Source organism: Venustampulla echinocandica (genome assembly GCF_003357145.1).
Source record: "Venustampulla echinocandica strain BP 5553 chromosome Unknown scaffold_3, whole genome shotgun sequence".
Classification (NCBI taxonomy): Eukaryota; Fungi; Ascomycota; class Leotiomycetes; order Helotiales; family Pleuroascaceae; genus Venustampulla; species Venustampulla echinocandica.
This window is the reverse complement of record NW_022474208.1, coordinates 1,198,209-1,211,833: the sequence shown is the minus strand read 5'-3', so window position 1 is coordinate 1,211,833 and position 13,625 is coordinate 1,198,209. Positions and strand designations below refer to the sequence as shown.

The following is a 13,625-nucleotide window of genomic DNA, read 5'->3' as shown; positions in this document are numbered from 1 at the left end:
ATAAAAATGAGGTATGACCAAGGCTTAACGACTGTTTTGCGTGTATGGGTTTATATTTGGATAGCAAGAAGGGCGTTACGTGCTTGTTTTTGGGAGCTGCCAGCAGCCTTCTTTTCTGTGGTGAATATAAGAAAACACTAAATGAAAGCGAGACAAACCGAGAGGGCTCTTGAACTTGTGGAAGAAGGTTGATACAAGCTCAGCTCTTTAAATCAAGCTGAGACTTCTTTGTGATGGTTCTTCCTTTATTTCATTTTGCAAGACTATGGCTAATTGGAAACATTGAATAATGGATTCTATTTTGAGACCTGGTCTTTGTTGCTACGTGGCGACTGCCCATGCTTCAGCCTCGTTTCCTTGATAGGTGACGAATTTGGAACAAAGAGAGCAAAGGGAATGGCTTTGTGCTGGAGTAAAATAGCACTCTTGATCGTTTAAACAATGGAACACTATGCAGATTGAAGATTGGTGACGAACAATGGCTTATAGGGTGAAAATGGGTAAATTTCATACCTTTGCCCTGTCTGCCCAGAATATCGTACAGATGTAAGTATCCCATTTCGCCCAAACGCCCCCTTGCAGCAATGTACATCCACTGACACAGCATTTATCACAATGAATTTTCCACGTCCCGCAATGTTCACTTCTTGCCCTTCTTATTCCTGATGCTTCCGTTCGCGCTTTCAACCAAAACCGCGTCATCGTCGCTAGATTTGCCAACCGTGGTGGTTGGTATATCAAGCTCCTTCATGAACTCTGACTGGATAGATGCCCTTCGCTTTTCCCACCATTCCTTCTCCACATCGGTTTGGGCTTGGATCTCCTTTAGGCGGTTTTGGAACATGGTCCCTGCTGCGATCTCGTTTGCAGACTGGAATATCGTCTGGCCCCAGTTGGGAGCGAGCGCATTTGCCTGGTCTAATTAGTATAACCATACCATCTCCGTTACAAGCTGTCTACTAACCTCCATGACCACATCTCTCAGTTCCTCTTCCATCTCCTTCTCAGCCCTTAAGAAGCGTTGCCAGAGGTCGTCTCCGATACTGCCTCGTTGCAGCAAAGTACTGCAAGCTTGCTTTGCGCTTCTAATTTCGATTATTCTCCTTATGTCTTCCACTGCTCTTCGTAATAGCGCAGCGCGCAATACGCTCTCTGGCACCGCGGGGGACTTCTCTTTCCCTTCCGCCGGGTCGAGGTGAAGCAACGAAAGGTATATATTTCGTTGCAAGTGTGGTGGGAACCATGGTGCAAGGTTTGCAGAATTAGCTGCGTGGAGTCAGGGGCAGTCCATTAGGTGAAGTTGGGGAATTACTGACCAGCTTTCCGTTTCCGGTACATGGATGCGAATGTGATCAAAGAACCCAGAAGAACAGCAATATATGCAAAAGGGAGCACCAGCCCCAACCAGTTTATGTCAAGCATCGCCGGGGATTTCTATGTCGCAATGGGCCAACGGATATTGACAATAGTGGAGGTTTTGAGGGGAGGGAGATTTCCTCGAGCAAGACCAGAGACAGTCTCCGAAATATATTGGATGCGCGAAGGGCGCGGTTGTGATGGTCCCAGTCAGAGGTCAATACGCCTTGGATATCGAAGTTCGTCAACGGGAGAGGTATTCGTAAATGAGAGACCGAGAATTGAAGTGGAGGTAACTGCGGACCTTGGGTGCTGGGCGGAAGACGTGTTACTTCGCAAAAGCATGAGGCCAAGTATAACTTTAAGGTTTGGTCATGTCGGTGGCCGCTAAAACCTCGGCCCGTCCAGCCAAGGCTGCACACCACCACGCAACCAGCTTGACAGCTATAATGCTGAACTGAACTACTGCAAGGTACTCCAGTCTCCAGTCTCCAACAACAGCTCTCTGTAGCTTTCTCTCCACTTCTTTGCCTTGATTATTGCCACTCACCTCTCGATCAGTGGTATCACTCAGTTTCCTCATATCCTTGGTCATATTCATCCTCGGAGCCGAGTTACACTTTGTCCCTTTGTGCCTCTTCCACATCCGCCTTCACTTCTACATACCCATAATCCTGAACTCGGGGACAACTACCCATAACATCTCCACCTTTGCAACCAGAGCAATATGCTAGTACGCGCCCGAGGCCCAGACGGCACTGTGCGTATCACAGTTGAGCCAGGAGATACGTTTGCTCGCTTTGGAGAGAAAGTACGTCCACGATTAGTCTGGGGCACTGGTCTTGTATTGACAACCTTCCCAGCTTTCAGAAGTCCTACCCAAAACCGTTGATTTTGACACGTTAACTCTGTCCAATGCACCAGCCGGTGGAGATGTCAAACACCTCAAAGATATAGGACGCCACCCAGTATCAGCAATAGGCTTGAAGTAAGACATGATACATATTGCAAGCACAACTTCCTTGCTGACGCCCCTCTTCAGGCATGGTGATATCGTATTCATCAACTATAAACAGGTGGATGCTCTGTCAAATGGACATGCGAATGGTGCTACATCGACCTCGACCCCATCACATCCTCTCGAAACATCGACGAATCGACTGAATGGGCAAGCGGTATTACCGGATATGGACCTCCTCCCCATTGAGCCATTACCGGTGACCTCGCCTTCGCAAAAGATAAAGAATCCTTGGGAAGTCGTCAAGCAATCAGCTTTAGATAGCCGATTAGACAAGCAGGATGGCAGGATACCTCGGAAGCGGGACCCAAAAATGTGCAGACATGGAGATCGAGGCGCATGTGAATTCTGCACCCCTCTTGAACCTTATAACCCCGAGTACTTGGCAGAGAAGAAGATTAAGAATCTGTCATTCCACTCATACCTTCGCAAAATCAACTCAGCCACGAACAAACCCGAATTAGGGAGTTCTTTCATGCCGCCCCTCACTGAGCCTTACTACCGAGTCAAGAGCGACTGCCCAAGCGGCCACCCCCCATTCCCAGCTGGAATCTGCACGAAATGCCAACCGAGCGCTATAACGTTGCAACCACAACCGTTTCGGATGGTGGATCATATTGAGTTCGCGGATGCGTCGATAATCGAAAATCTGCTGAACTTTTGGAGGAGATCTGGTGCACAGAGACTCGGATACCTGTATGGCAGGTATGCGGAATATACCGAAGTCCCCTTAGGTATAAAGGCTATCGTCGAAGCCATTTACGAACCACCGCAGGTTGATGAAGTTGATGGTGTTACTTTGAATGAGTGGGAGAATGAGAAGGAAATCGATGAGGTTGCACGACTCTGTGGGTTACAAAAGGTGGGCGTCATTTGGACTGACCTTTTAGATGCCGGTGCTGGCGATGGATCGGTCCTATGCAAACGCCACATCGACTCCTATTACCTATCCTCCCTCGAAGTTTGTTTCGCTGCTCGCCTGCAAGCACAACACCCCAAACCGACGAAATGGAGTGACACTGGAAGGTTCGGTTCTGCCTTTGTCACCTGTGTCATAACTGGAGATGAGTCAGGTCAGATTGCTATTTCTGGTTATCAAGTCTCAAATTCCGCTGTAGAGATGGTTCGGGCAGACATCGTGGAACCTTCAGCTGATCCACACGTTATGCTCGTCCGTAACGAGGAGGATGATGAAGGTGCTGAAAGCCGCACTCGATACATACCCGAGGTCTTCTACCGGCGCATCAATGAGTATGGAGCAAGCGTACAAGAGAACGCAAAACCGTCATTTCCTGTCGAGTACCTCCTCGTTACGTTGACACACGGCTTTCCAAGCGATCCAAAACCGCTATTCATGGCCAAGCCACCTGGATTCCCAATCGAAAATCGTGCGGTTATCGGTCAAGACCAGGACCTCAAGGATGTGGGCAAGCGCCTTGGTATGGATAAGTCTGGCGAAGGCATTATGACAGTCTCTGATTTCCACCTTCTTTGCTTCCTCCATGGATGCGGCATCTTGAGCAAGGTAAGCTTATTTTCAACTTGTTATTTGTACTCAAGTTGACTCTTTCCAGGATGAAGAATCTCTTCTTTGCCGGGTAGCCACGCAACACGATCTCGCTGACGGATATCAACTGGTATCTACACCGGGTTGGGCAACGTTACTGGCAATACTACAATCGACTGGTGAGAGACCCCCCAAACGGCCATCGCCGTCTGGCGGTGATGGCAACGATGAGCGACTTGCTAAGAGGGTTGGCGGGGTAAGGCTAGAATAAGGTAGTTCCATCATCCTAGCTTAGACCTCGATATAGGAAACTTTTTGACAAATGAATCTTCTCGATCGACAGGTACATGATAGGGGATTAATGGATGGCTGGTAACTATGCCGATACAAATGGTAGGGGCTTGGGGAGTGATGATAACAGAATATCAATGACGAATGGGGCAGGTGGTGATACCTCGGAGTATTATGTTGCATATGAATAGGCTATGGGGCATTGGGCGCATTGCTGGGTAGCATGCATGTCAACCAACTAGTATATAACGATACATGCAAATGAAACTGGGTCTCTATGATTGCTGCTTCCTTACTATATCTTCTCGCGGATTGACACATAGTCTTGGCAGGCTTTTGAGTAGACTTGGTAGATACTGCGAATAGTAGGACTTTGTACTTGTACTCAAAATAACACACGACTAGCTATCATTCGCGACAAGTATAGCATAGCAGATATCCATAAATGCGCCCTAAACGAAATCCAACAACGGCAATTGATGAACGCTTTTTACAAAGGCTTGCCACCAATGAAATCAGACCACCTGCGCACCTCCCCTGGGATACCCTCCTTCCGGGGCAACTTCTCGCTCATGCATTGAGCGAAGAGCTCAGCGGTCTAAAAGTTATAAATGTCAGTACATGCTTATCTGATATTTGGAGGATGGGGGAGAATCCTTACCTTTGGTTCCATGAAAAGTGGCACACCGAAATCAACTGCGTTCCTTCGCATAACATAGTCCACATCCAAAACAGTCTTGCCTCTAGCCAGGGCCAAGTTGAACACACCACGGATATCGTACTTCTGGAACACCTCTCGAAGAGCTCGCTTGTCCTCAGTGGGGAACTCAATAACCTCGACCTTGACGTTGTTCTTTGCGGTGGACTGGAGGTATTGCTTGACTTCGTTCTCGGCAGCATAGAGTTTGTAGCCGAGTGGGGAGAGGTAGTCGACGATTTTGGAGAGGGAATCCTTGCTAACGTCTCCGCCGAAGAGGAGACCCTCGCCTGGCTCTGGAACGCGGAAGTTCATGGTTGACTGGAGAGAGGCCCAGTACGCTTCCACAAGGTTCTTGCCGAAACAGGCGATTTCACCAGTGCTGGACATCTCAACTCCCAAGAAGGGGTCAGCTCCAGCGAGACGTGTCCATGAGAATTGTGGAACCTTCGTGGCGAGGTAATCACGCTTGATGGCCATGAGATCAGTAGGCTCGGGCACGTCACGGCCGACTAGAGCTTTGGTAGCAACATCGATGAAATTGACACCAAGAACTTTGCTGACGAATGGGAATGACCGGGAAGCACGCAAGTTACATTCGATAACTTTCAAAAGGGGTAAGCCACCTTCCGGGTCCTCGGCTTTGATGATTTGCATGTTGAAAGGTCCGGTGATGCTCCAGGCCTTGGCGACCTTAATAGCAATCTCCTTGACTCTGTCCATCGTGGTCTGATCAATATTTGCAGGAGGAAGTACAAGGGTAGCATCACCAGAGTGAACACCAGCCTGTTCAACGTGCTCACTGACGGCATGGACAATGAGCTTGCCATTGGCACCAACTGCATCAACATCAATCTCTTCAGCGCCCTCGATAAACTTGGTTATGACAACTGGGTGATCGGGAGAAACGTTGCTGGCAGCCTCAAGTTTATCCTTGAGCTCATCTTTGCTGCGAATGACAGTCATAGCGGCACCGGAGAGAACGTAACTTGGCCGAACAAGTACTGGATAGCTGACTTCATCAGCGAAAGCCTCGGCTTCAGCAACGGAAGTAAGCTCCTTCCAGGCTGGTTGATCAACCCCAATACTGTCAAGGATCTCCGAGAACTTTTGTCGATCTTCTGCCTTGTCGATATCCTTGGGATTCGTGCCGAGAATTTTCGCTCCTCCGGCTTCTTGCAGACGAAGAGCAATGTTCTGGGGTAATTGACCGCCCACAGACACAACGACGCCAGAAGCAGATTCAAGTTCGTAGATATCCATAACACGCTCGTAGCTCAACTCCTCGAAGTAGAGTTTGTCCGCGGTATCGAAATCAGTCGAAAATGTCTCCGGGTTGTACAACGTGGGTGTTAGCAATGGTAAATAGTAAGGGGGTTGCTGAGAGTAAAAAATTCCAGTCCAGAAGTCCAAAAAAAGGACCAAAAGTAGTCTTCGGGTTGAAGACAGTGCCTCAGTCGAGCTGAGAGATTGACAGGGCAGCCAGCTGCTTTGGGTTTATCTAGAGGGCAGGTGCATCCAGTCGAAAAATAAAATAAAAACCTAACTTACATTGATCATAACAGTCTTCTTGCCCATCTCCCTCAGAGCAAAGGTTGCGCTGACTGCACACCAATCGAACTCAACTGAACTGCCAATTCTGTAGACACCACTGCCAAGGATGAGGGTTCCATGGTCATCGAATGTGACATCGTGCGTTGTTGCATTGTACGTTGTGTACAGGTAGTTGGTATCAGCCGGGAACTCAGCAGCAAGAGTATCAATTTTCTTGACAAAAGGCTTGATGCCGAAGTTCTTCCGTCGGGCGCGAACTTCGTCTTCAGTGCTGCCAACAGCCTTGGCAATTTGGCGGTCGGAGAAACCCATCTTCTTCGCTTTCATGAGAAGCTCGGCTTTCAACCCGAAAAGAGATCCGATATCCTCCATCTCGTGAGTGCAGTCGACAATGTTTTGAAGCTTGTATAAGAACCACTTATCGATTTTAGACAAGTCATGGATACGGTCCACAGTATAGTTCTCATGGAGCATGGCCTGGCCAACAGCGAGCCATCGACGGTCCGTAGGATTCGCAAGTTCGTAGTCAAGATCCTCAAATTTATCGCCTTGGAAACCAATGAAACGAGGGTCAACCATGCGAATAGCCTTTTGGATGGATTCTTCGAAAGTCCTGCCAATGGCCATGACTTCACCGACTGATTTCATTGCACTGCCAATGTCACGGTTGACGTGTTGAAATTTGGCCAGATCCCATCGGGGAATTTTAGTGACAACGTAGTCCAAAGAGGGCTCAAAGTTGGCGGTAGTGGTTTTCGTGACGGCATTCGGGAGTTCTGGCAAGGTGTGCCCAAGTCCAATTTTTGCAGCGGTATAGGCAAGAGGATATCCAGTAGCCTTGGATGCAAGAGCAGAGGAACGGGACAGACGGGCGTTGACTTCGATGACACGATAGTCAAGTCCATCAGGCTGTAGTGCGTACTGAACGTTACATTCGCCAACCACACCTAAATGCCGGACGATTTTGATAGCAGCGGAACGGAGCATGTGGTATTCCTCATCGCTCAGCGTCTGACTAGGTGCTACAACGATGGAGTCACCGGTATGGATTCCTAGGGGATCGAAGTTCTCCATGTTGCAGACAGTGATGCAGTTGTTGCTTGCATCACGGACAACCTCATATTCAACTTCTTTCCAGCCTTTGAGCGATTTCTCAACCAAGATTTGAGGAGATAGGGTAAGAGACCTCGCAGACATATTGCGAAGCTCCTCTTCGTTGTTTGCAAAACCTGACCCAAGCCCTCCAAGAGCATACGCAGCTCGGACAATGATTGGGTACCCGATGCCTTTGGCGGCTTCCAACGCCTCGTCGACGGTGCCAACAGCGATTGACTGGGCAATTGGAATGTCGATTTCACCAAGAGCCTTTGCAAAGAGATCTCTGTCCTCACTGGTCTCGAGGGTCTTGATGCTGGTACCCAGAACCTTCACTCCATACCGCTCAAAGATGCCCATCCTTTCCATCTGGACACCCAGATTAAGGGCGGTCTGCCCACCGAAAGTAAGGAATATGCCATCTGGTCGTTCTCGCTCAATGACATATGTTACATATTCCGGGGTGACTGGTAGGTAGTATACTTCATCGCTGAGGGCGTGAGCGGTCTGGATCGTTGCGATGTTTGGGTTGATGAGGACCGACGCCACGCCTGCCTCCTTCAAGGCCTTCAATGCCTGGGACCCTGTAAAAGAAGAGCGTGAGCATTACATTCAGAGGTAGCCAGAGACGGTTGAGACCCGAAAATGGAGATATAGAAGTTATTATGAGTGACTCATTGCCACCCAGTCGGAGAAAGGATTGGAAGGACAAACCTGAATAATCGAACTCTCCAGCCTGACCAATGCTCAGACCACCACTTCCAATGACCAAGACCTTCTTGACGTCGACTGGATTTTTAGCTCCCTTGATCACTCCGCTCTCCAAGTAGGCCTTCGCGTTCGGGGCGGCCTGGGTCTGATTTCTGCGGATGCTGCAGCTTGAGAACAGGCGGATAGGCCTAGCATTCTTAGAAGCTAGGGCATGGTTTGGAGCATATAGCAATCGTGCTGAAGATCGAGTGGTAAAATTTCGGGCAGTAAAGGCTGGTGCTCTAATTTGGCGGAGGGAGCTTGCTCTAGTGGCCGCGCGCATTGAGAGAGCCATGGTGGCAGAACAGCGACAGCGATATTAATTAAAGCTCTCAGTCTCCAATTGAGATTCTGGTGTAGCTTAACGCTCCGCTGAGCTTGAGTGATGGTTGAGAGTGGTGTTCTGCAGAGGTTGAGGTCTGCTGCTTGCCGGTACTTTTTTTCCCACAAGCTTTTGGTGCTGGGCCTGGGTCGTGTGGTCGGTGAAGATAAACAGGCTAGCTAGCTGCTGGCTGATAAGGGTATTGGGATTTGGAAAAGAGGAACAACAGTGAGACGTGTTCTCTTAGGTCTGCAATTTGGATGGCTCGAAGTCTCTCAACATGGTCGACGAGAAGGGCGTGTCGTTGTTTAAGGATTTCAAGATTGAGTCACGATGGTTGAGAGAAATTCATGGGGGACGACTTTTGCGGTGTACTTGTAGATAAAAATTCGGACCAGGTTCCGCCAAGCGATCGGCTTTCTGCCCCGCCCGGATCCGGACTCAGGGCCTTCTCGCCAACACTTTTTATAAGTTTAGTTGGCAATAGGTCGGATATCCTTGTTTTGCTCCTCGGCCCACCGCTGACTGCAATCTATACCTTGTTACAGCACCTATCTATAGTTATATTCGGTAGAGCCCTTTGTACGACATTTTTGCCTGCTTATGCGTGCATGCAGCCAGCGAGGGAGTTAGTTGAGTTGAGTTGAGCTGCGCTGAGTTTGAGGTCCAGTGGCCGTCCATCTGCTACAAAACCATGGCTTCCACGAGTCAGGATGTCCAGGCCGAGTTCGACAATTCCTACTATTTGCTATCCTGTGTAGATGCATTATCGATCGAAGTATAGGCTTATAGTTCCAAGTACTTCACAATGCCAACGCAATTGAAACCATGGTTGTTTAAGGCTAATTAGAGAATCTGGCTATGCCCTCCCTTTTGGTGGCAACTTTAAGTATTACGATCGGCTTCCTCTTTAATGCAGGCGAAACCGATTGCATTCTTAAAACTTACCTCTTTTATCTTACCGAGCCTACCTGCTTACTCCTCGGTGGAAAATTATCCGCTTGGCGCACATTGTCTTGATGGAGCGCAAAGACGAGGGGAACAGACAAGAGAGAAGGCTACAGGCCCCGCGATGGAGAGAGAATAGGCTAAGGAGAGGTACCAAGAAGACTAATCATTGGCGTGGGAAAGACATAATAGCCAGTTCATGATGTGCGCTGGAAGCAGGCGAGCCCTGTGGGTGGTATTGAAAATGCGACTTCTGTGCTTACTCCTGCCATATCTATGTCTTCTCTAGTCTTACAGCAGGGTTTCTCTCGATGAAAGACAGATCTACCTTGTGTCCCAGCAACTCCCGAATATTGTTAACCTGTTGGAGTATTAGCATTATGCCTCGCCTAGGAAAAGAAAGGTGATATATCTTACCTTGTACTTGATCATCGTCGGCCTCTCTAGACTCAGACCCCAGCCAAAGACTCGCATATCCTTTGGCAAGCCCAGGGCCTCCAACATCTCCGGTCTGAACATCCCGCTGTTTCCGATCTCGACTAGCTTGTTCAGTCCCTTATGGTAGGAAAAGATCTCCATACTTGGCTCGGTGTAGGGGTTATAAGCCGGCTTGAAGCGTAGACCCTCAAGACCCATCTTTTTGAAGAAGATCTCCATGAACTCCATCAGACCGCCTAGTGATAGGCCATAATCCGCAATGACACCCTCAACTTGATGGAATTCCGCAAGATGAGTCATATCGAGTGTTTCATTACGGAAAACTCGATCAATAGAGAAATAGCGAGCAGGAGGTGGCCGACCATCTGGCCCTTTTTGCGACGCAAGCTTGTGGAGCATTGCAGTTGATACGGAAGTGGTGTGTGTTCGAAGAACCAGCCGTAATGCCTCCTCTTCACCCCAAGGGTATCTATAACCTATGCTTCCGTACTTGCCGTTTTGGTGCACCTCTTGTACATTCTTCAAGTACGAGTCGTAATCTGCCTTGTCATTCTCATCCTCTGCATGGGGTTTATCGCCTATCTTCGGATCTGAAATGTAGAAGGTATCTTGGAGATCCCGAGCGGGATGTTGTTGTGGAACGAAAAGGGCATCGAAGTTCCAGAAACCAGTCTCAACAAATTTATTGGTTGGCATCTCCTCAAACCCCATCTCGAAGAAAATTTGACGGAACTCTTGTCTAACTTTGTTAAGGGGATGCAAAGCTCCGGCGTTTTGATCTGCTCCAAGGGCATTGAAGTTGTAAGGCTTGAAACTGGCGCTCTTCCAGGCACCCCTATGGAAATTAGTAGGGAAATAGCATAATACCATGATACTTACGAAGCAATCATATCAGCTGTCAAGTCTGTCTCTTCCTTCGCAATTTCGAGGGCGAACTTTGGTCCTTTCTGTATTTTGAAGCTTATGAGCTTTTGCATTTTGATAAGCTTCCGCTTTTTCAAGTCTGTAATAACTTTTGGGTCGGGATGCGTGCTCGTCTTTTGGATGATCTCTAGCTGCTCTCGAGTTGTATCCTGTATCGAATCGGTCTGTACTTGTTAGGTTTTGCGCCGCAAGACGTGCTGAGGAGGCTCGACTCACAGAGGCTACCAGACGACCTTCCTTGCCTTTGGCAATCCATTTTGATTTGAAAGCTTTGCCCTGGCCAACCTTCACCACATTCTTGTCTCCAACAGCAGCCTCGAGCTCCGACACCGTGAGCCCGTCCATTGCCTTGTGCAATGCTTCAAAAACCCGAGCTTCATGACTGCCATTCGCTGCTATTCCCACGGCTTCAGGTTCCAGCAGGGGTTCCTCTCGTTCGATAGTGTCATAAGTGACCATGGACCGCGAGCCCAATCGATCTAATGCTCCCTTCACTTCCGTTGACTTGTATGAAGGGAACGCCTCCGAAGAAAGAATTGGCGAATTTTGCGAGAGAGCTTGGAGGATTTCGATAGGCAGATCGCCCTGCGGCCCGTTATGAGTGTTCGCCATCATTCAAGAAGTTCGCGCCGGTTTTCTTTTGAGAAAGCCAGGCGATACTAGAGTTGCGCTCGGTGATATCGAAATCTGATGTGTGAATCACACACTGACTCCGAAAATATATTGTAGGTGCACCTAATAAAACGGTCACATGATACAAGTATGAAGTATAAAGGATTTCAACTTTGAGTCTGCTAGAAACAACAGAAATCGATGACAGTAAGCAACCATTGTTACTTTGCATAACATTGGGATTCGTTGAAATGGTATCTCTCTATTGACTCCGGGGGCAGTTTTGTTCTACCCAGTTACAGTTTAATCTCATAAAAGGCGAAATTGGAAATTTCAGTGGACAAGTCAAAAATAAGGTTCGAAACTTATTTATATCTGATAATTTGAAACTACCAGCTTTTCTTTTACAGTTACAGTAATAGCCTACTCTTACTCTTCATGTTTGATAGCCCCCAGGGTACCATCTATTTCTACCCACATATCTCTTGATGTTGATGCATGTCTCAAATCTGCACGATCCGTGACATTTTTGGAGGCTCCACTGTCATCACCTAACAGGCGCCGAAGGTCGAGGAAAATTTGCTGAGTACCGTCGATTGCCATGCTTCCCTCATCCAATTTCTCCAATATAGCAGCTTTTGTAGCAGTTGCAGCTGAACCAGACGCATGTACCCATGGTTGAACTCGTTGGGAGGAATCTGGCTTCTCAAGGTTTGACATCCCTTCTGCGAATGAGCTCGAGACTTCCATACCACTACGTCGCGAAGCCTTAATAGGTACTGGGTATGCACGCAGTAGATGGCTCTCATCAGCGAGACGGTCTAAATCTTGGCCGGCCTCTTTCTGTTGCTTTGCCAGGCCGATTGTGAGGTGAGATTTCTGTTGAATTGTAGCCTTCTGTTCATTTGAGACTGACAGTAGTTTCTCCAGATATGGGTATGTAATGTGGCTCATGGCGTTCTCGTTGCCAGGACTCTCAAATGTTCCCAAGGGTAGCTCAGGATCTTCATCAGTCGCAGTTCCAGATGGGTTGTCCAGTTGCCCCGTAGTTGCGTTCAGTAGCGCCTGTCTCCCTTCCGTATACCGAGCGTACTGTTGGCGGATTGCTGTGAGGTGATTGTCAATATATTCCCTGCCCACAATCTCAGGTTCCGAGACATGAACGGGTTCGTCCACCTCTGGTGAGCTTTCGCCAGCCCGGGAAAGCTCTGTCTCAATCCAATGGATCAGTTCATTTCGTGCTGTTCCAAGAGCCCGCAACTTGGAGGCTTGATTGGTTTTTGAAGTTTCTTGTCTCGACCTGACTCCTGTGAGCAACTTCTGTTCTCGTTTTAGGAGCATCTTAGCTCGGAGAACCGATTTCTCGAGCTGATCTACCAGTTCGTTCAAATCCGCACCCCCTGACCGCTCGGAGGCTCCTGGGACGTTCATAACCTCGGGCGGGATTTGAGGAAGAGATTCCACGTTCTTCAGCACTAGTTTGGGATCCAGGCGGTGGGCAGTAGCAGCCGGTTTCTTGCTCAGCATATCAATATAACTCTGGACTATGCGTAGAACTTCGTGTTTTTGCTCTTGTTTAACGAGATCAAGGAAATTCGCCGTAGAATCATCAGATAAACGTTTCATCGGATCTCGACCCACGGTCTTGATGTTATGATCCTTGCCGACTTGAGCATATTCTCTTCGGGCATTGATGTTTGATCGAACACATCGAATGTACTCTTTTCGAATCCCTCTAGGCCCTTGAACTGTCGAATCAACAAGGCAGGAGGAATCTACGAGCGATAGTGGTTGTGGCAAGTGACGCTCCCCTGCTGGGTTCAGGCTGGAGTTCAAATTGGACGCCAAAATGCGCCGGACATGAGCAACTTCCTGCCTCGGCTTGATATAAGAGCGTAGAGATTGTTGAATATTTAAAATGGGTTCAGGAAGAGTCCCGGACCCCTCCATTTTGGGCTGTAGAGGCAGATGAAGTTTGGCGTGGACTCTTGTGTCTGCCTAGGTAGTTTGGCGGTTGCTATGTACCTGTAGCAGTTCTTGTTTACTTTCACTTTCAGCCTCGTCTCGGTTCGTCTACATATACGCGGCTGCCGCCACAGCGCGCTAAACTTTA

General features: G+C 48.5%; 5 protein-coding genes across 5 annotated transcripts; 1 reads left to right on the top strand and 4 right to left on the bottom strand.

Moving 5' to 3' along the window:
- Positions 1 to 640: 640 nt before the first annotated feature.
- Positions 641 to 1,338, bottom strand: BP5553_06018 (Uncharacterized protein; the record flags this gene model as incomplete). The annotated part of the gene is made up of 3 exons (XM_032014641.1): positions 641 to 913; positions 965 to 1,266; positions 1,317 to 1,338. 3 exons carry the CDS (start codon positions 1,336 to 1,338, stop codon positions 641 to 643), a joined length of 597 nt encoding a protein of 198 aa, XP_031869322.1.
- Positions 1,339 to 2,083: 745 nt separating this feature from the next.
- On the top strand, positions 2,084 to 4,152 carry BP5553_06017 (Ubiquitin-like protein; the record flags this gene model as incomplete). Its single annotated transcript, XM_032014640.1, has 4 exons — positions 2,084 to 2,167; positions 2,220 to 2,344; positions 2,399 to 3,899; positions 3,949 to 4,152. The coding sequence occupies 4 exons, from the start codon at positions 2,084 to 2,086 to the stop codon at positions 4,150 to 4,152; spliced, it is 1,914 nt and encodes a 637-aa protein (XP_031869321.1).
- A 510-nt stretch (positions 4,153 to 4,662) lies between these two features.
- On the bottom strand, positions 4,663 to 8,563 carry BP5553_06016 (Carbamoyl-phosphate synthase arginine-specific large chain; the record flags this gene model as incomplete). Its single annotated transcript, XM_032014639.1, has 4 exons — positions 4,663 to 4,770; positions 4,834 to 6,249; positions 6,421 to 8,102; positions 8,233 to 8,563. The coding sequence occupies 4 exons, from the start codon at positions 8,561 to 8,563 to the stop codon at positions 4,663 to 4,665; spliced, it is 3,537 nt and encodes a 1,178-aa protein (XP_031869320.1).
- Positions 8,564 to 9,812: 1,249 nt separating this feature from the next.
- On the bottom strand, positions 9,813 to 11,512 carry BP5553_06015 (Class II aaRS and biotin synthetase; the record flags this gene model as incomplete). Its single annotated transcript, XM_032014638.1, has 4 exons — positions 9,813 to 9,899; positions 9,956 to 10,811; positions 10,856 to 11,064; positions 11,117 to 11,512. The coding sequence occupies 4 exons, from the start codon at positions 11,510 to 11,512 to the stop codon at positions 9,813 to 9,815; spliced, it is 1,548 nt and encodes a 515-aa protein (XP_031869319.1).
- A 429-nt stretch (positions 11,513 to 11,941) lies between these two features.
- Positions 11,942 to 13,462, bottom strand: BP5553_06014 (uncharacterized protein; the record flags this gene model as incomplete). Its single annotated transcript, XM_032014637.1, has 1 exon — positions 11,942 to 13,462. The coding sequence occupies one exon, from the start codon at positions 13,460 to 13,462 to the stop codon at positions 11,942 to 11,944; it is 1,521 nt and encodes a 506-aa protein (XP_031869318.1).
- Between the last annotated feature and the right edge of the window lie 163 nt (positions 13,463 to 13,625).